Genomic DNA, 19,656 nt, shown 5'->3' on the forward strand with positions numbered 1-19,656 from the left:
CAGCACCGTATTTAGGGCCCGGCAGGAGGCGAGGCGGGCGGCTGAATCGGGAGCATTGTCTGGTGGAGGAAGAGGGCAGGGAGAGGATGTGAGCTCTGTAATCTGCAGCCAGCGGCTCCCGGCAGCAGCCCGGGTGAGGGGCACACCCCGGGCCTGCTGCGGCTGAGGAGCGGCCAGCACGGAACATCTGCCCTGGGGACGCGGGGACGGGCCAGGACACGTGCAGGCAGCTTCCGTCGGGAATAGGAGCATGTGTGAGGCACGAGGGGCAGCTGCAGCCCTGGCTCCTGCGGTTTCTGAGCTGCTGGGCACGTGTCTGCTGTACACACAGCCACCAAGAGCCGGGGACTGAGGACAGCTGGGGACTTCAGGCACCAAAGCAGCATCCAGGCAGCTCCCTGCTTGTTCTAAGTACTTAGGATGGTCCGGACCTGCCCGGAGTTGGGGAACTCCATACAAACAGTCCTGCATGCATCTGAGTCTGCATCAATGAGCAGAGGAGAGGGTGAGGGGCTGTTTGTCCCTGTTCACTACTCTGAAATGTGCCTGTGCTCTCTGGCAACTCCCCTAAGGCTGCCTTACTAGCAAGTGTGGATAGTGCACTAGGAGCTGCATGAGTTGCTCAAAAAACACAGTGAGAGTGCTCATGACAGAGCCTGGGCCAGGGTTTATTTCCATGGGCACAGGCAGGGGCTGAGTAAGGCTTGCCATGGTCATGCAGGGTCCAGGAGCCACTGGGGCAAGGCTGGGTAGTGGCAGGCTGGGAGCAGCCATCTGTTCAAGGTGACGGTAGCAGCTGGGAGCACAGGGGACCCTGCCAGCCTACACCCAGCTCTTAGGAGATGCTGCTGCCCTGAGGTGCTGGGGAATCAAGTTGGGGATGGGCAGGGCTCTGCATGGCATCAGTAGGGCATGCTGCTGTCACAACCCTGCGTTGGTGAAGTCAGTTTCACCAATCTCATCAGAGGTGCCTGAAATCCTTGATAGCCACCTGGGCGGCATTGCGTCCTGCTGCTCCCATCACTCCTCCTCCTGCAAGAAAGGAGAAATGGGGAATGCTGCTTCATCTCTTCCACATGCCCCTTTCTTCCTTCTGCAGGTCTCCATGAGGGTCCTGGCTCCCAGCTCTGCTCACCAGGGTGGGCTCCACTTCCACACAGGTACAGGCCAGGAATTGGGGACCGGTAGCCAGAGTAGGATGGTACTGGCCGGGCGAAGTACAGCTGGTCCAGAGACATCCCTCCATGGAAGATGTTCTGCCAACAGAGCTCTGTGTGAGCTAGCTGTGCCTGGCCCAGGCCCGTGTGCCCCCTAGCACTGGCACCAGAGCGATGCTCAGAGCTGACACGCATGGTACCCACTCCACCAGGCAGCCCAAAGATCCTCTCCAGGTCTGGTGGCGTCAGGATGTCCCTGCCAATGACAGATGCCTTGAAGCCTGGGGCATAGTCTTCAATGCAGTCAAACACTAGAGAAAGATGAAGGGACTCCTGCTGGGCAGCCCAGGGGGGACATGGTAGCAAACTCCTGTGCAGCCCAGGGCAGCTCTGCCCATGGGTGTCACTGGGTCTGTGTGTGCATCACGTACCCGTGTCTGCATACGCGTTTCTGGCCTGCTCATCCCAGGAGCGCCCGCCTGCCAGCACGGACGGGGTGTACTGCGTGAACAGGGACACGACATGGCAGCCTGGAGGGGCCAGCCCTGGGTCCAGCACTGAGGGAATGCAGAGCTCGATCATGGGCCTGGGGGAGCAGTACACCAGCTGGGCAGGCAGAGGGGCACCCAGCCACTCCACACCTCCTTCCCCAGCATCCACAGCCTTGGCTGTCCTGTCCCTTCCCCAGTGCAAGGTGTGCCAGTACAGGCTCCTACCTGCTGGAGGGGTGCCCATGGGCGGCCTCAGTGAATGCCTGGTGCAAGAGCTGGGTGCCCTCACAGTTGAGGTGTATGGAGCACTGGTGGTGGGGCAGGGGCTGGCCGTCACGGGCATTGGGGGCAGCCAGGAAGCTGGGAAGCCGATCCACTGCCACTGGGCATGGGGAGATGAAGTGGGGTGCAGCCTCTTGCTGAGCCTGGCACCAGTGTTCCTCCAGCAGGGATGGCAGCTGAAGTGTCCCTGCTGGTACCTACCATTGATCTTGGTGACAGGGGAGCGTGTGTCAAGCTGCCGGATCCGCTGGACAAAATCCTTGGGCAGCTGCTCCTAGGGTGGGATACACCGGTGCAGAGGCTGGCTGTGAGAGGCAGTGAGAATGGGGCTATTCCAACAGGCCAAGCCCCCACCAGCCCCATGCACTCCATACCTGAGGAATGAGGTCCAGAAAGGTGATTTGGGGGGAGGCATTGGACAGCACCAGTTTGCTCCTCACCTCTGTCCCATCCTGCAGCACGACACCCTGCGCCTCTCCGGCCCTGCCCAGCAGCACGTGGCACACTGCCTGGGCACAGGTAGGGGACAGGACTTTACCAAGAGCATCCCTGCTGCCTGTGGGGATGGCCAAGCAGCTCCCCTCTCCCAGACACCCCCTACCTTCTCAGCAAAGATGTGGGCTCCCTGGGCAGTGGCTGCCTGGGCGATGGCGTGGGACAGGGCTCCCATCCCGCCTGCCACGTAGCCCCAGGCCCCCCGCCGTCCCTCCAGCTCACCCATGACATGGTGCAACAGCACATACCTGTGGTAGTAGGACCTTGAGTTAGCTGCTGGCTGAGGGGATGGATCTGTCTCCTGCATGGGTAGTGAGGATGGTGCCAGAGCCCCCACAGTCCCCCCCCCGGGACCATGCCACCTCATGGGATGTAAATTCAGTCACTGGGAGCACGCACCAGCCAGGACTCAGCCCAGCCCAGGGACAGAGGTGCCCAAACAGTGAAGGGATAATTGGGGGCCACTCAGGAGAGCCATATGGCAGGGTTGGGGGCAGCCCCTTGCCCAGCACCAACCCCTGAGGCACTGTGGCAAAGTGGAGCAGGCAGTGGGAGGGAGGGGCAGGGGGGCAGTGCATGGGGTACTGGTGTGCAGCAGAGCCAAGCACAGAGCATGGCAAGGGGGGACAGTGCAGGCATGAGCCCAGGGGGAAGGATCCCTCACCCACTGCCAGGGGTGTGTGGGCTGGCCATGGCTCCAATCACAGCATCAGTAGCCAGAGTTGCCTTCAGGGGTTCTGACTCAAACCAGTGATCCAGGATCTGGCCCAGGAGAAAGACAGCATGCCAGGCTTGGGGTGGGGAGCTGCTGCAGCATCCTGGCAGGCAGGAGAGGCACTGGGTGTTTTCACACCAGCACTGCCAGCACGCACCTTGGAGATGGGAGCTGTGAGCACCTCGTAATAGTGGGGCAGCTGTTGCCCCAGTGCCAGCCCTGGGGGTGGAGAGGTGGTGTGAGACCTGCATGGCTGTGCCAGGGCTGGCTGCTGGTGCCCAGCTGGCTTTGGAGGTCACTCAGCAGGACCAAGGTGAGCAAGCCTACCGGAGCCTGCCAGCCCAGACTGGGCTCCTGAGGAGGCTCTGCATTGCCCATCCCAGGTACTGGCAAACACCCCTTGCTGTCAGGGCTCCCTGGCATCCCAGATGTACCTGCCTGCAGCAAGGGCTTCAGGGTTTGCAGGTTCCTGAGCTGCTGGAGCAGGGAACCCTTCCCGAGGGCAGCTGTATCCACTGGAGGGGCATCCAGCAGTGGGTCAAGGGCCAACACCATGCGCCCCATGAACGCCTCATACTCTGGGTAGGCCTGGAAGGGGACAGAGGGTGGACAGCAAGGGCTGCACCATGGTGGGTGCAATGGATACCTCACCCAGGAGCATCCCTGCCACTCCAGGGGCAGGGCAGCCCCTCGTGGGTTTTGCTGTGCCAGGTGCATGCCCCTGCTGGTACCTGGGCATCCTTCTGGGAGAACTGAGCAATCTGCTGCTGAGTCTGGGCCATGTCATGTCCCAGCAGAAGGGAGCGAGGAGAGCTCCTGTCCTCCAGCAGTGGGGTGAAGGAGTAGGGGTCCCGTGGGAGCACCCTCAGACCGTGCCGCTGCAAGACAGGGATGTCCCCACTGCAGAACCCACCCTGCAGGGACAGCCTGGCAGCAGGGTCCCCTTGCTTGCACACTGGGAGTTGCCAGCAGCCCAGCAAAGGGCAGGTGCCAGTACCTTCAGCTCCAGATCAGCATAGATTTGTGGTCGCAGCAGGCTGAGCAGATATGATGCCCGGGAGAACTTGAACCCTGGAACATGTGGGATGGTGGGGAATGTCCACCACCAGGGCTGGCCAGGGGGACAAGGGGCACGCAGGGGTACCTGGCACGATCTCCTCGGTGACGGCGGCGCCGCCCAGCACGTGGCGCTTCTCCAGCACAGCCGTGCGCAGCCCTGCCCGCTGCAGGTAGGCAGCCTGTGGGGAGCACGGGGCACACTGCATCCCTCCAGCCGGGATTGCCTCTGCCAGCATCAGCACCCTCCTGCACACAGTGCCCCCCTCACTAGGGAGGGCCTGTGGGAGCCCCAGCCCCATGGACACCGCCATCAAAGCGCTCCCTTGCTCTCAGCGCAGACCCTTCCCAGTGCCTTGCTGTCCCCTGGGGATGGAGGAGAGGCAGCACGCCACTCTAGGTACTCACTGCCACCAGCCCGTTGTGCCCTGCAAGAAGAGAGGGAGATGAGCAGAGCCCAGTGCTGGTGATGGGCGCACAGCACAGGGCACCCTGCCGTGCCTGGGGCATGGGGCTGTCACAGCCACCCCAATAACAGGCTCTAGACACAGGGATACAGGTGACAAGGAGAATCGTCCCCCAGCCCTACAGCCCTGGCCCTAATGGTGCAGCAAAGGACAGAAGTGCTCAAGGCAGATGCTCCTACAGTGCTCTGATGCTGGGGGGCTGCAATTTGTGCCAGACCCCTGTGTCGTCCGAGGCATGGGAAGCAGTTTGGGGGTTTGCAATGTGTCCAGCACTACTGCGGTCCCCACCTAGCTGCTCCTCTGCGACCTGCCCTGGGGGTCTGCAGATGTGGGTCCCCGCTCGCAGCTCGACTCTCGCTCCCTGGCTCTGTTACCTGCTCCGATCACCACCGCGTCGTATTCCTGCTGCAGCCGGGCTGCAGCCCCGGCATGGGCCAAACGCGCTCCTGGCGGCCGCAGGGACGGATGCCAGCCCTGCGGCCAGCGGGACGAGCAGAGCGGACCCAGCGCTCCCCGGAGCCCGCAGCGCCCGGCCATGGCTGCTCTGTCCGGCCGCCTGGACTTTGCTTCCACGGCGGAACTTTTCCCAGGGCTTCCGGGCACGGGGAGGGACGGGGGGCCAGGGCGGGGAACGCCTTGAGGAGGCGGGGAGGCTGCTCAGGACAGGGGCAGCGGCCGCTGCTGTCCCAGCGAGGCGCGGACCCGGCGCAGTTCAGCTGCGGGGCCGGAGACGAGCCCCAGGGCAGAGAAAGGGCCACATCCTGCCTGGGGCTCAGCAGGGCGCCAGGAGCTCCCCAGGCTGTACCCCAGGACGGTGCTGAGCAGGCAGGCGGGGGCCTGAGAGCACCCTGCCCCAGCTCCTGTTGTGCTCCAGGGATGATCCAGAGGCACATGGCTGGGATGAGGGGCCAAGCACGGCAGGACAGACGGAGTTTGGCACCCCCACAGCCCCAAGCACAGCCCTGAAAGCAGCAGGAGAAGGGGCATGGCTTTGGGAATGAGCATGGCTTTGAATCCAGAACTGTTGCTCAGCAGGGCAAATTCCAGCTCAGCAGGATGGGGCAAAGGCCTTGTCATGGTCCAGTGCTCCTTGAATTGCTGTCCCCAGCTCCAGCGAGTGGCATGGGAGCAACAAGGGGCAGTGGCTACGTGAGTCCCTTGGGGCTGGCCCCATTCCCAGCTGTACTTGAGGTCTGGAGTGCACTGAGCCCAGACGTGCCTGGGAAACACATAAGCTGCATCAGGATTTACTCACTGTTCCCTGCTAAGCTCAGAGCTGTGGCTAACTGGTGCCTGGGTGTGGAGAAGGCAGTGCAGGATGGGCTGCACTTCCCCAGAGCCTGCCAAACCTCTGAGGGCCCTGCACCCCATATTTGGGGTGAGGGGGAAGGGGGATGCACCTTAGACCATTGCTCCACTCAGGTTTGGCTACATTATCTTGATCTCTGGCCAAAGCCTGGCAGCACTGCCAAGCTAACATTATAAATCCTGCTCTGGAAATGCACTTTTCGGCAAGACAGTGATTTGCCAGCAACCTCTTGGCCCCACTCTCTGTCTGTCCCCAGAGGCTGCTGGATGGCAGTGAAAAGCATGGGGAGCAGGAAAAGGGACAGTGCCAGCCCTGGCCAGGCTGAAGGATGAGAAGCTTGCCTGTCCCTGCCTATAGGCACAATCCATGGCATGGCACACACACACTGAGAAAGCAACCCAGGCTCTGGGAGCACCCACACACCCACTTTAATCCCAGCCCCAAGGCGGCTCGAGGCAGCTCAGAGCAGAGGGATGCGGGATGGCTCCCAGAGGCGCCGGGCCAAGTCGTAGGCCTGCTGCACCACCAGCTCGGAGGGGATGATGCCCAGGTGCAAGGTCAGCAGCTCATAGCACTTCACTACCTCTGCCTGGTGGTTCTTGCTGTAATAACGCAGCAACTTCCTGTGGAAGAGAAGACAGGGGCTTGGCAGGTACAGTGCACACAGGCAACCCCTCTCCAACGACCTTCTCTCTGTAAAGCACTTTGCAAAGACACAGCAAAACCATGGCACCAGGCTGGGACATGGGCTGGTGCAAGTCCAGTGACACCACTGGTATCCTGGCATCACCCACAGGGATCCATGTGCCATCACATCTTTGAGCCCTGGTGCCAAACCACAGGGCTGGCAACTGCTCACCTGTAGTAGTCCCCTGCAAGCATCCCAATGGGAGCAGAATCATCAGACAGGACTGGTATCTCCATCACCTCCAGCTTGTAGCCCTGGGAGAAATGACAGCAGAGGGCAGGAGCTGGGATGGGACCACCGAGCAGTCAGAGCTGGCTAGGCCCAAGCTGGCTAGGCCCAAGCTGGCTAGGCCCAAGCCCTGCTCCCTGGCCCAGGGAAAGAGGGCTCAGCCCCTTCCTGGGCCCACATACCATCTCATTCTCAAACCAGAGGAAGTAGGAGCAGCAGTAGTCGCCATCCTGCAGCATCAGTGTTGTATAGCCCTTCTGCAGGTATCGACGGGCCAGTGTGATCAGGGACCAGACCTGGGGGACAAGGGACACCTGAAGCCTGAGCAGAAACCCCTCCAATTTCTACCCTCTTCTGTGGTTCCTGTCCCACACCTACCCCACGAGCAGTACCTTTTTCTTGATGAAGGCGGCCAGGGGTCCCTTGCCCAGCTCTGAGCTGGACTTCTCTGTCACACTGAGTGATGGTGCCATCATTTGTCCGGCCGTGCGGTCCACATAGATGAAGTGCACCAATCCAGGGAAGTCCTCCAGGTACGTGGGATGGGTTAAGGGTGTCCAACAACTTTGGTGCCCTTCCAGGACAGCCCCTGAGCCTCGGGAAACCACCTTTGTCCACTACATTCCTCCCCTTGATCCCGGTGCCAGGGTCCCACTCCCACGTCTGCTCCCCCCTTAGGGACACCCCGTTGGCAGGTTGGGTCCCCAGCTGCAGGGATGGGTATGACACCATGGTGATATTGCGCCTGCTCTTCACCAGCAGGAAGTCCCGCCAGTCCAGCAGCTTCTCCCTGCCGAGAAGAGGCACGGTGAGAGGCCAGGACCCACAAGCCCCAGCAGAGCTGCGTGTGGGGCAGGCCCTGGCGATGCTGACCATCCCCCTGCACTCACCGCATCAGTTTCTGAGCACGGTCCCGCAGCCCTTGGGACAGGCTGTGGCCAGCAGAGGTCAGGAAGAGCTGGCGGTACACGGAGCAGAGCTGCCGCTTCACATTGGCCACTGACTGCAGCAGCCTGAGCCAGGGGACACAGACAGCTGAGTTTGGACACGGACCCCAGCACTGCAGGGACAGCTGTGCTGGTCCCCAGGCTGGGAAAGGTCCCTGCCTGTCCTGGAGATTTTGCCTGGGTTCCCCTTACTCACTCTAGGGAGCTCCCAGGCTCACTCCGAGAAAATATCTTGTTCTTAAAGTCCAACCAGGTGTTCTGCAACTAGAAAGAGACAGGACTGTGTCAGGCTGTGGAGAAAACAGGACAGGGTCCTCATGTCCCATGCCCACCTGGATGTCCTGTCCACTCAGCTTCTTCACAAATTTGTCCATGCGCTGCCGCAGCTCAGCGAGGAATGGGTAGGAGCGTGCGACTCCCACCTCTGGTCCCTCTTCCAGCTTCTTCTCCAGCACCAAGAAACCATCCAGCAGTTGGTACAAGGTGATGGCCACCTGGGTCATGGGGCCCTGCCAGGGAAAGGAGAGGTGGGTCAGGCAGGACCCAGTCCCACACAGCTTCCCTCATCTCAGAGGCAGCTCACCTTGGTCAGCAGCACAAGGGAGATGCCTGGCCAGAGCGGGAGGCAGTGCATGGTGTGTGGCAGCAAGGGGCAGTAACCTTCCCGCAGGCTGGCATCCAGAAAGATCCTTCTGGGGTTTGAAGCTTCAGGGACCAGAGGCCCCAAGGTCTGGAGCAAGTCCTCTGCCATCTGGGAAGACAGGGGAGATACTCAGTCCCCTGTGGGGATGAGAGAGCTCGCACAAAGAGTGCTCTGTAAGGATGCAGCATTGCCTTGAAAGCTTCAACCAGGCAAGACAGAACCAAAAGAGCTGGAGGGGCCATGAAGCAAAAGATCAGCAGTGAGGAAAGTGCCCAGGGACCCCAATGGAGCGGCAGAGAAGAAGACTGTTGCAAAGACAAAGGTTGCAAATGCCTTAAACGAAGGGCAGTGTTTGCTTGCAGTGTGTGAGGTGTTGCAGCATCCATCAGGGAAGCAGCCCAGAAAGCCCAATGGCAGCAGAGGGAGACACTGGACTGCTCTGAAGCAGCCCCGCTCCCTCTCTGCAGACAGCTCGTTGTAAGCAATGCCTCAGAGAAGGAGATCAGAGCTGTCACAAATATGCACAACATGGGGGACACGGGGTACCCACAGCTGCAGCACAGCAAGAGAGGGTGATGAGGACCAGAATCTGCGAAAGGCACTGGGGCAGGCTGGTGAGGTGTGGAGCTGGGAGGTGTTGCAGGACTCTGCGCTCACCTGGACGTCTGCAGCATCCACCTCCCCGATGCTCAGCATCTCAGCGCCCTCTGACCAGCTCTCACTGCCTGCAGAGAACATGGCAGGGCATCCTTCCAGCCCCCACCAGAGCCCTGGGGCCTCTGCAGGGCTGGGGGTGTGGGGCACGGCTGCTGCCCAGCTGGGCACTCACCTGTACTGTGCCCGCCTGGCGAGGGCTCGGGTGTGTAGTACACCTCAGGCGCAGAGAGATCATCTGTGTCCTGCCAGCAGAAACGAATGGGTCAGCGATAGCAGCGATACAGGCAGCCCTCCCAGCAATCCCACCCTGCAACTCCTGATCTCAAGGACTCACTTGGTCATCTGAGTCCTTCTCTGCAGCTCCATGGGAGCCAGGGCCACTCACAGGGATGCTCTCACTTCTCTTGGGTCCCTGAGGGAGAACATTCCCTGCTGTGGGCTTTCAAAAAGAGAGAAAAACCCCTAAGCCCCAGCTGTCAAGGCATCACCCCATGATGGGAGCACCCTGCCTTGCTGCACCCCCAGTCCTGCTCTGAAGCACCTGTGGGCCAAGCTCCTCCTCAGCACTCTGGCTGGGGTACAGGTCCTGAACCAGGAGGATGAGGACGAGCAGGTCGGCAGGGCGGATGGAGCTGGCGTTGCGGCTGCAGGCCAGAGAAGGACAAGGTCAGCTGGGAGGACAAATGGCTGCCCTGGGGAGGGTGGTGGGACTGGGCACACCTGGAGTAGAAGGCCAGCAGCTTGGTGTGTACCAGGAGGAAGGCATGGCCCACTTCATCCCCGCCACGCTCAGGGCTGGCGTTGATGTGCTGCACCACTTGTCGCTGCAGGAACTCGATGCACTGCTCACACAGCTGAGGATGGATCAGCCGCTCCACGGCCTGGGGTGCAGGAGGAGGGGAGGCTGCTGAGCTTCCTCAGCCCCAGCCTTGTAGTCCTAGGGGCAGGTCTGAGCTTCCATTGCTCAGGGATCTGCCCTAAAGTCCCCAGCCTACTGCCTTTTCCCACATCCTGGGACTCCATGCAGCCTCCCTCCCTGGAACAGTGAGGGACAGCCCAGATCACTGGTACCTCCACTGCAAAGCTCTGGTCCTCCTCCCGCAGGTGGCTGTAGGTCTCCAGCAGGCCCCGCAGCAGGCTCCACACGCGCTCCCGCTGCTCTGAATCAGCTGGCCGCAACCTGCAGCATCACAAAGGGTAAACAGACAGCTGCCTGTCCCCTCCCTGCGTGACACTGACACACCAAAACCCAGCTCCCTGCATGGGATGTGGACACACCAAAATCCAGCTGCAGCCCAGCAGGCAGGAGGTCCTGCTGCAAAGGGGGGGGTCCTACCCCCCGGGGGGGGTCCCACCCCCCGGTGCTGCATGAAGGCAGCTCAGGGCAGCCCCCCCAGCAACCCGACATGCCACCCTGCGCCGGTGGCTGTGCCTGCTCACTCCTTGCGGATGAGGTGCGAGTCGAGCGTGACGAGGCCACAGTGAGCCTCCACCAAGCGCCGCAGCACGAAGAGCGTCCGGCGCAGGTCGTCCTCGCTCTGCGTCCCGTCGCCGTTCACTGCGATGTACAGGCAGTCCCCAAACTGCAAACGCCAGCGGGGTCAAGCGGGGTCAAGAGGTCCCCGGTCCCCGGTGCCGCTCAGGGGTCCCGGTGCCGATCCTACCATGTGCAGGACGTGGAGTTGCCGCCCGCCCTCGGTGGCGAAGCAGGTATAGGTGTCGGAGAGCTTCTCCAGCAGCGCGGCGCAGGAAATGATCAGGGGGGCGAAGAGAGTGTTGAGGCTGTCCTCCAGCGCCGGGCCCTGTGCCACACTCTCCCGGTCAGCGCCCACGCGCGACCGCGCACCCCGCGCTCCCTTCCCCGCACCCGCGCCGCCCCGTCCCGCCCCACCTGCCCGGCGTGGGACGACCGCAGCCGGCGGAGGAAGGCGGCATCGGCCCAGTAGAAGAGCAGCTCGGCCGCGGTGCTGGCGATCAGGACGCAGCGCATGGCCCGCGGCCGGGGGGAACACCGGCACCGGAGCACCGGGACAGGGCGGCTCCACCGGCACCGGCACCGGCACCGGGCGGCTCCACCCGCGCCGCGCCGCTTCCTGCTCCGCCGCGCGTGACCGCCGCGCCCACGCGCGCAGCGCCCCCGGCGGCCCGGAGCGGCACCGCACCGTGTGACCCTGGCACCGTGTGACAGCGGCACCGTGTGACCCTGGCACCGTGTCACCCCGGCACCGTGTGACCCCGGCACCGCACCGTGTGAAGCCGGCACCGTGTGAAGCCGGCACCGTGTGACAGCGGCACCGCACCGTGTGACTCCGGCACCGTGTGGCCCCGGCACCGCACCGTGTGACCCTGGCACCGTGTGACCCCGGCACCGCACCGTGTGACAGCGGCACCGTGTGACCGCCGCACCGCACCGTGTGATAGCGGCGCCTCACCGTGCGACCGCGGCGCTGCACCGTGTGACAGCGGCACCGCTCCCACCCGCCCGGCCCGGCCCGGTCCGCGGCGGACAGAAGACGCCGGCGAGGTTGAGAGCCCAACTTTATTACACCTCCGGTAGCGCCTGGGCGCGTCGCAGCTGCTCCTGCCTGCGACACCGCCACTCTCCCGGGCAGGACACGCTCTCGGCCCGCTGCTCTGAGATGTATAATTTAATTATCAGCATTTCCGGCCGTGGAGCCCCAGCTCGCCCGCCCGGGGCGGCCCCCGGCGCTCCCTCCCCTGCCCTGCCCCGCCCCGCCCCGCCCGGTGCATCCCGCGGCGGGCCAGGCCGGCTGGCGGCATCCCGGCGGCAGCAGAGGGAGCTGCTTCCATGCTCTTGCTGCACGGGAGCACTGCCCGCCTCCGGGGAGGGGGTCCGGCTGCTGCAGGGGTCGTCCCGAGGGGCAGCAGGACCCGCGGGTCGGGGAGGGTGTTCGTCCCGGGATATACCGGGGCTCAGCACCCCAACCTTCTCTGCAGCCAGTGGGCACCAGGGCCCGGGTGCTTCTCGCAGCTCACAGGACGGAGGATGGCAGGCCCTGCAAATTGGCTGTCGCACTGCTCTGGCGGGATGGTGGCCAGGGCACGTGGAGCTCTGCGGTCACAGGGCAGGATGGTCCCAAGGGGGAGGACATCCTGGGGGTGAGGATGAGGGCACGGCGTGGAGCTGCCAACACGGCCCCACGGCGAGGCTGCGTGGGCTGCCGAGGAGGCAGCGTGGCCTGGGCAGTGCACAGGGGCAGGAGCGGGGCTGGCGAGTCCCTGCTGGGCCGCAGGCTATCGGTACCGACAGGCCAGCGCGTTCACATTCTTCACCACGTAGAAGCTCATAGTCAGCGGGGGGATGACCAGGGTGCGGCCGGCCCGCAGGGGGCGAGGCTTCAGCTCGGGGAGGGTCCCGTCATCCACCATGGCCAGCGGCTGCCCGTTGAGCTGGACCGACCTGTGGGAGCAGGAGAGGGTCAGCGCAGTGGCACTGAGGCCGCGACAGTGGTGGCAGTCCCAGCCACCAGCATCAAACTTACTTGGAGTGGAGCCCGTCCTTGCCATAGGGCTGCAGCAGGTACTGGTGGACAATCTTATCCCGCAGCGTCCCTGCCAGCTTGATTTTCTTCCGGGAGCGGTGCAGGTTGATGATGTAAAGGGTGATGGATCCCCGGACATAGTTGTGACTGCAAGGGGGAGAGTAGGAGATGAGGGCTGCACTGCCATGTCCTCAGGGAGCATCGCCTCCAAGAAGGGGCTTGGGGGTCTCTGTAAGAACTGGCCTCATGCAGGCATCCAAATTCACTATCCTGCTGCCCCTTCATGAAGCCTAGTTCTGAGGTGACACCTTTCTTCAGCCAGCAGTGACACGGCACAAGAGGCCGCTGCCACGGTGTCCAGAGGGGGGGTGGCCAAGGACAGAGTGTTAGTCCCAGGACGGCCCCCGCCCGCCCCCTCCCCAAAAACCTTGCAAGGAGGAGGCTGAGAACGGAGGGGAGCTCTATGCGTCTGCCCCCGCCACCCCAGGCACCTGACAGACAGGTCCAGACACTGATCCTCTGTCCCTGCCTAATCGGGCAGCCCCAAACAAAGGCTATAAAGCACTTTGCACCTGTCAGTTACTAGACAAGGTTTCCTACCGAGCTGGAGGCATGTTGAAAGCATCTGGACTGTGTAAAGAAACAGTCTCTCCTCCTCTACAATAGCAACTTGTGTCCGCGGAGGAGGTGGCCGCCCCCCCGGCTCGCTGAGGTGCTTTCAAAGACCTTATCAGAGAAACAATAACCAGGCCAGGCTCCCCGGCAGCGCGGCCCGGGTAACCCGAGCGAGCGAGCGGGGCCCCTCGTGTGAAATCCACTCCCTTGATCTCCGCTGCCCGGCCCCACCGGCCCCACCGGCCCCGTTCCCAGGCCCGGGCTCGCCCCGACTTTCATCGGAGGCATCGCCATTCCCGCACTCCCCTTCACTGTGACAGCGGCCAGAGCAGGACCCGAGTGAGCATCCTGGGAAGCCGACCTGCACCAGCGTGTCCTTGTTGCCCCCACCTCCTGTGGGTGCCACTGATCCCACCCTGTGACCCTGAGCCTTCCTCGCTCCGCTCACTTGTGGTAGCTGGTGCAGTGGGCGTAGATCCGGAGCTTGTCGCGGATGACTCTGCCGGGCCGGGGTTTCCTCTGCAGACCGGCCACGTGGATCGCCAGCACCTTGGGACCAATGAGGCGCTTGTAAAGCAGGGACAGCCAGTAGTCCTGGGGGGCAGAGGGGACAGTCAGCAGCACAACAGCCCCCCCTACTCACAGAGGGCCTGAGCAGGAAAGGCTGGCTCCCCTGCTTGCAGCCTGGCAAAATTTTGGCGGTTGGGGGTGAAAATGTTGTGTGCCAGATGTCTGCATTGGGATGAGCTCTTTTTGTGCACTCCAAGCCATAATGGCATGGATGTTTCCAGGAAAGAGATTCAGGGAGGAATTCATTGTCCATGCTGAGAGACACGGGTACCCTCTAAAGGAGCTCAGATCATGGCTGGGTTGCAGAGCATGGGGAGCAGCATGAGCACCCTCGCACGTACCCATGGACCAACACACAGCCGTGCTGTGGACCTGCACACCAGCTCCAGCTGATGCTCACAGGCTGGTGATGTCTCTGGAGCAGGCTCTTCCCCCATTCTCTACACAGAGCTGGAGCACATCAGAACTCTCCCCTGCTCTTTGTCTCTATTTGTGGCACACTGCCTTTTGGGACTGCTGAGGGTGCTCAGCTTCCCAGAGGTATTTCTCCCATTTTAAAGCCTCCTGTGGAGCATGGGGAAGCTCAAGAGAGAGGAAATGCTTAGACCCTACACACATGCATAAGTGATGCAGCCTTAATTACGTCACCACACACTGCTTTTTCCCGCAGGGCACGGCCTCGCACGGCACACAGGATGGGCCCCAGGCCCCGGGGAGGGAGCTGAGGCTGTGTGGGCCCCCCTCTCATCCGCTGCAGGAGCTGGGAGGTGTGTGGTAAATGAAGCAGGGTTGTGGGAAGGGAAAGGGCAGGCCCAGACCCTCGCCTGCTGTTCTGCAGGATGGGGCTCTGGCCCCGCTGCTGCTCCAGGCACGGCAGGTGATGCTGGGAAGATGGAGCCTCTGGCTCAGCTAAGGATACACAGCAGGTGCCATGGGATGGGTAAGACAGTCAGCATGATTTAGGGTGAGTGTGCAGTATTTCAGCACAGTCAGTGCCTCCAAGGCAGTGCAGGAACCACTGTGTCCCTCCAACATCTGCAGGAGGTGAGGGGAGAGCAGTGCTTTTAGCTCGCCTTGCTGGCAAAGCTAGCTCTAAAGTCTCAGTTTCAAGAAGGATGTGAAAGTACCAGAGAGAGTTCAAAGGAGGGCCAGAAAAATGACCCAGAGTTGAAAAAGGAGTCGTCAGCACTGGCCTCAAGGCACTTGAGCTCTTCAGCTCACTGCAGGGAAGCACTGAGGACAGCTGCAGCTTTTCGCATCATCACAAATCCGCTTGTGTGAGGGGCCCAAATCGTGGTATTTGCAATGAATTACCAGGGCCTGGTGACACCAAGCACTTGGATGATGAATTACACACACACACCTAGCATGACTGAAACAAACCTGCTGAGGGCAGACACTCCCTAGCTGGGCTGGTGCTCCAGGGCTGCTCCTTCCACTGGCATGAGTGAAGCCCAGCCAAAACCACGCCAGGGCTGCTGGGCTCCTGCAGCTACCAGCTCCTGTTCAAGTGGGACCAGCTTGGGAAATAGTTGCTCATGAAACCCAGCTGCAACCAGGGTGGCTTTTCCACTGACCAGTGACCTCTTCCTCAGCCCTGACAGCTGCTGGCACCCACTGCCATGTGGCACACCCTGTGCAAGCAAGTTCCCCGGGCTGGCAGTGCCCACATACCCCTTGCAAAGACGTGCAGTGTGGTGCTGGACATCCTGTCAGGGGCAGCCTCAGCCAGGCCCAGGGAGACAGGTTGCTCCAACCAGTGCAACTGCAGAAAGGATTTGTCTTTTAGAGTCACAGAAGACTCTAGTTGTGAGGGCTGAGCAATACAGCTGTAGCAGTAGAGGAGGGATAGCAGGGAGGAATCTGGTTTGTTATTAGTCCCATGAGAATCGAGGGATCTTTCTTGGTTTAAATACTTTGCAGAGCCATCAAGCAGTAGTGCAGGTGAGGAGCACCTGAAGGCAGAGCCTTCCTGTGCCTCAGGTGGTCTCCTGTCCGGGACCCCTGATTTGTGGGCAGGAGGGGAGCTTGTGTTGAGTGAGCTGATGTGCAGAGCTCAGGGAGCCTCACCTTCTGAGCCCCATGGGGCCAGTGAAGACATACAAGCTTTCCACTAGAGAGGGAAAGCCCAGAGGGTCCTACTTGATCTCTTGGCACAGTTTACTTCATTACAGAAGTTTTAGAGACTTCAGCTTTTGGAAACAAGGTTGATTAGGCAGGCCCTGGGGCAAAACTGTTTGCCAGACCCTCCTGTCTGCAGAGCCATCAGGAGAAGGGCAGGAGTTATCCCCAGGCTCTCTCCTAGAGGCAGCAAAGCAGCTCTGCTGCCCACCTGAATTTGTTCAGCTCTGTGCTCCCCACATGTGAGATGTTTCCATAACCAGAAAATCAGAGTAAAAGAGCCATAGCCCTTCAGTGTCCTGGGAACTGTAACCAACAAAGGCAGCTGAATTTCAAAGAAGTAGGCTGTGAGCCTGTGGTGCACAACCTCCTCTGGCTGGGGCTGCCAGGGCATGGCTTTCTGTTCCCAAGTCACCAGCAGCATCAGCTGGCTGCTGCTCACCCTATTCCACTTTTCATTGCTTCTTCCTGCTTCTGAAGCTGCCCAAGTTCTTCCCCTGTGCTTTATGTGCACTCGAGTTTCAGCAGCCAGTTACAGAGAGCTCCAGTGCTGCACCTTTGTCTGCATTTTTCCACGTCCAAGCAACCTGTGTGGAGATAAGGGCTGGCTGGTCTGAACACCACAGGACAGAGGGCTTTGCTCTTTTATCCCTTTGATGAACCTGATGGCTTCTTTTTGACAAAAGCATACTACAGAAAAGTAGTGATTGTGGTTGTGAAGATCTGGAGGGATGGAGAAGCTGCCACTTCCCAGGGAGCCTGTTCCAGCAGTTACATATCCATACTGTTAACAGTCCCACTCCTTATTTTTGTCCTGAATTTGTCTGGCTTCAGCTTCCAACCAGTGGTTCTTGTTCTTGCTTTTTCCACAAGATTAAAGAGATTCTCAGCATCCAAAGCTTTCTCCCCATGGAGGTCCTTACATCCTGTTCAAGCCATAGCTGCTTGTTCTTCCAGCAAGGCTGGATAATGCTGCTTTTAACATTATCCCTGAGTTTTATGTGCTTCTTAAGTGGGAGTTCAAGGTTTTCTCAGCCAAACCCTTTGCAAGGTCCTGTGACAAGCAGAGTGGGGCAGGGCCTCATCCCGAAGGGAACAACATTTTCTGAAGTCAAAATCGCCAGCTTCAGACACTAATGCTGCCTTCATGAGCTCTCATGCCCCCACCCTCAGGGACATTATCTGTTTGCTGTTTTGTGTGTGCCCCTCTTTGTGTGGAGGTTGTGAAGAACTGAGCAGTCCCTGTAACATTTGCTGCTGTATTGGGGAGTCTGTGAGTGAGCACCACAGGGGACAGTCTATGAATGGGGAACAAGGCTCCTTCTAGCCCCAAACAAGGGAGCTTCAAGTGGACTGACCTGCCAGAGGCACCAGCAGGGGAGGAGGAGGCAGCACACAGAGATGCTGCAGCCAAGGGGCCCCTTGCCTCTTCCCTCTGCTCTGCCCTGCTGGGCAGGACAGACCTTTGATCCAGACACCACCGCCCATGAACGGTCAGCTGATGCTGACCAATCCCTCTTTTGCTGAGGCCACATCCCAGCAGTGCCTCACCACCAGTCCTCTGAAGCTGCTGACGTCTCTGCCTGGGCATCTGTTGCTTTCTCTGTGCTGATCCTCTTCCTTCCTGCTCTAACGGCTGCAAACACTTCATCTCACACCATTCTTTCCTGCATTGCCTTATGCCCTTATGTCTTCCTGCAGCTTCCTCCTCAGGCAAGTGGTCTGCAGCAAAATTCCAACAGTGGGAGTGGCAGCCACAGGAATTGCTGCCAGGCATCAGTGGCACTGAGGGGACAGCCTGCCCAGGAAACAGGAGAGTGCTGGGTAGGACGTGACCCCTGCCTACTGCCCAGCACAGCCTGCCTCCAGCCAGTGGCCTCCCCACCTTCTTGGGATCTGAGCAGATGGAGGAACAGCCAAATCTCTCTTTTGTCATCACCTCTCCCTAACAGGGTCCAGGCGATGCAGGCTACCGGAAGGGAGCAGAGTTGCCAGATCAGAGGGCTTGGAAACCAAATGCAATTCTTCTGTTTCCTGTTCTTCCAGAGCACCAATCCACTCTGGGAATGGTCTTTCTGTCCCATCTCATCCACAGCCCTGGGTTGGCTCTGTGACCAAGCTGGGCAGGTTTAGCACTAGCATGGTGCCTCTGGAGATGTGAGCCATGGCTGTGTCCATCCTTCCAAGACCAAGCTGCTGCTGCCAGTCCCAGATGCATTTTGTTTCTGCCCCAGACTCCTGTGCAGGAGGAACAGTCCAGCTCCAGCTCTGCACATGTCTTGCAGCTCCAGTGGGTGGGTGCCAGAGCTGCTAGCAGGGCCTTGATCCATTTAAGAGTCCATGCATATGCACTTCAGAGTGCACCAAGAGGGAAAGGCCCCTTAACCCACCGTGACAACAAGCAGAGTTTAGCTGCTTTAAATCTGTCTCCTCATTCACGGATACAACGATCCTCAGAGACAGCCTGGAACTCCTGGAAGGAGAAAGGGTGCAGAAAGCAGACAATGCCTCAGTCCCTGAGACATGATAGAAAGGACAGGCAGTGGATTGGATGCTCTGCTCAAACCTGCTCCAGGCAGTTGTGCCAAGGCTCTCTGGAAGACTTCCACAGGGCATCATTTCCACTCTGCCCTTCAGCAGACCATGCTTTAGCTTGACATCTCATGGGAGAGCTTTTCCCCTGTGCACACCTGAACTGCACGGGACTTCACCCCTCCCATCAGTGGCCAGAGCAAACATCCTCTAACAACAGTTCCTGCCAACCCTTGCCCCTCTCACCTCTTCCCTGTCTGCAGGCATCACTCCCACCAGAGTCAGTGCTCTAGCATGCAGGGCAGATGGGGGTGCCAGACGCCCGCGCACAGATTTACAGTCCTCAGGAACAGCTTCCATGTGTGTGTGCAAGCTCCATTGAACCTGCTCCCTCTCCCCACCCTTTGTCACTCCCAGACTTGGGCCCGTGCCTCTGCCTGCATGGCACACGGTCCCAGACAGTGACCCGGAGCCGAGGGTCCCTGCGGGGAGCAGCGGCCGTGCTCCTGCCCCGGTGCTCGGCTCCGCGTGTGTGCAGCGCGGTGACACTGAGAGATGTGCAGAGGAGCGGGTGCAGCAGCAGGGCTGAACCCCGCTGGTGCCGGGATGGGCATGGGCACAGCTGGGCGAGGACCCGGCCCCCGCAGCCCTGGCCAGGGGAGCGCAGGGGCGGGAGAGGGACAGACCGGGGGACGGCTGGGACCTTCCGCTGCAATTAGCGGCGCCTCCTGCCAAAGCAGCTCCGCTAATGAGCGCACCGGGGAGCGAGTACGTGCAGCAGGCGGAGCACGGCCGGGGACCCGCTCCTGCTCCTGGCACCTCACCGAGGGCCCCTTGCCTCCTTGGGCCCGGAAACTGGGGGGGCCCAACCCATCCCCTAATGCGGAGGTGCTCGGGACAGGTCAGACAGACCTGATATGAGCCCAGGGTCCTTCCTCCTCCAGGACAGAGTCATGTTCTTTCCCATTGAGTTCTCCTCAGTGCCTTTGGGCAAAGCCAAGGAGGTGAAAAATCACCAGCAGCATCCAAGCATCTGATCACAGCACCATTGGGCACAGCCCTTCGCACTGCTGTGATGCTTTCTCAAGGACACCATCAATTCACAGGCAATATCATATTGTCTTCTACCACCACAGCTGAGCAGGCAGCCCCTGCTGTCCATTCACCCTTGATCCCTCTG

At 60.7% G+C, this 19,656-nt stretch overlaps 4 protein-coding genes across 7 annotated transcripts in view; all 4 read right to left on the bottom strand.

The window, feature by feature from the left end:
* Positions 1-647: 647 nt before the first annotated feature.
* On the bottom strand, positions 648-6,511 carry PYROXD2 (pyridine nucleotide-disulphide oxidoreductase domain 2). Of its 2 annotated transcripts, XM_054637551.2 has the most exons (16): positions 5,038-6,243; positions 4,605-4,624; positions 4,285-4,378; positions 4,138-4,211; positions 3,872-4,018; positions 3,575-3,728; positions 3,298-3,359; positions 3,090-3,187; positions 2,532-2,673; positions 2,305-2,439; positions 2,132-2,204; positions 1,874-2,030; positions 1,589-1,743; positions 1,362-1,468; positions 1,136-1,256; positions 648-1,032 (listed from the first exon to the last, which is right to left on the bottom strand). In XM_054637551.2, exons 1-16 carry the CDS (start codon positions 5,198-5,200, stop codon positions 962-964), a joined length of 1,773 nt encoding a protein of 590 aa, XP_054493526.2. In that variant the 5' UTR covers positions 5,201-6,243; the 3' UTR covers positions 648-961. The 2 variants fall into 2 exon arrangements, with proteins under 2 accessions (XP_054493526.2, XP_077039117.1); XM_077183002.1 differs by lacking the exon at positions 5,038-6,243 and adding an exon at positions 6,400-6,511 and having other exon boundaries at positions 4,285-4,624.
* Positions 6,377-9,200, bottom strand: HPS1 (HPS1 biogenesis of lysosomal organelles complex 3 subunit 1). Its single transcript, XM_054637346.2, has 10 exons — positions 9,136-9,200; positions 8,419-8,586; positions 8,168-8,344; positions 8,032-8,099; positions 7,779-7,901; positions 7,613-7,678; positions 7,281-7,425; positions 7,071-7,184; positions 6,832-6,914; positions 6,377-6,595 (listed from the first exon to the last, which is right to left on the bottom strand). The coding sequence occupies exons 1-10, from the start codon at positions 9,172-9,174 to the stop codon at positions 6,433-6,435; spliced, it is 1,146 nt and encodes a 381-aa protein (XP_054493321.2). The 5' UTR covers positions 9,175-9,200; the 3' UTR covers positions 6,377-6,432.
* Positions 9,136-11,230, bottom strand: LOC143694767 (BLOC-3 complex member HPS1-like). Its single transcript, XM_077183003.1, has 9 exons — positions 11,027-11,230; positions 10,800-10,937; positions 10,576-10,718; positions 10,207-10,315; positions 9,856-10,016; positions 9,677-9,779; positions 9,470-9,567; positions 9,308-9,377; positions 9,136-9,203 (listed from the first exon to the last, which is right to left on the bottom strand). The coding sequence occupies exons 1-7, from the start codon at positions 11,123-11,125 to the stop codon at positions 9,517-9,519; spliced, it is 804 nt and encodes a 267-aa protein (XP_077039118.1). The 5' UTR covers positions 11,126-11,230; the 3' UTR covers positions 9,136-9,203; positions 9,308-9,377; positions 9,470-9,516.
* A 425-nt stretch (positions 11,231-11,655) lies between these two features.
* The window catches only part of HPSE2 (heparanase 2 (inactive)), a 104,730-nt gene continuing 96,729 nt past the window's right edge, over positions 11,656-19,656 (bottom strand). For all 3 annotated transcript variants that reach the window (XM_077183008.1, XM_054637525.2, XM_077183007.1), the window contains 3 exons: positions 13,702-13,847; positions 12,639-12,785; positions 11,656-12,556 (listed from right to left, as the gene is read on the bottom strand). In XM_077183008.1, the coding sequence (XP_077039123.1) occupies positions 12,391-12,556; positions 12,639-12,785; positions 13,702-13,847 (459 nt within the window). In that variant the 3' untranslated portion in view covers positions 11,656-12,390. The remainder of the gene's footprint in view (positions 12,557-12,638; positions 12,786-13,701; positions 13,848-19,656) is intronic.

Source organism: Agelaius phoeniceus, chromosome 9, assembly GCF_051311805.1.
Source record: "Agelaius phoeniceus isolate bAgePho1 chromosome 9, bAgePho1.hap1, whole genome shotgun sequence".
NCBI lineage: Eukaryota > Metazoa > Chordata > Aves > Passeriformes > Icteridae > Agelaius > Agelaius phoeniceus.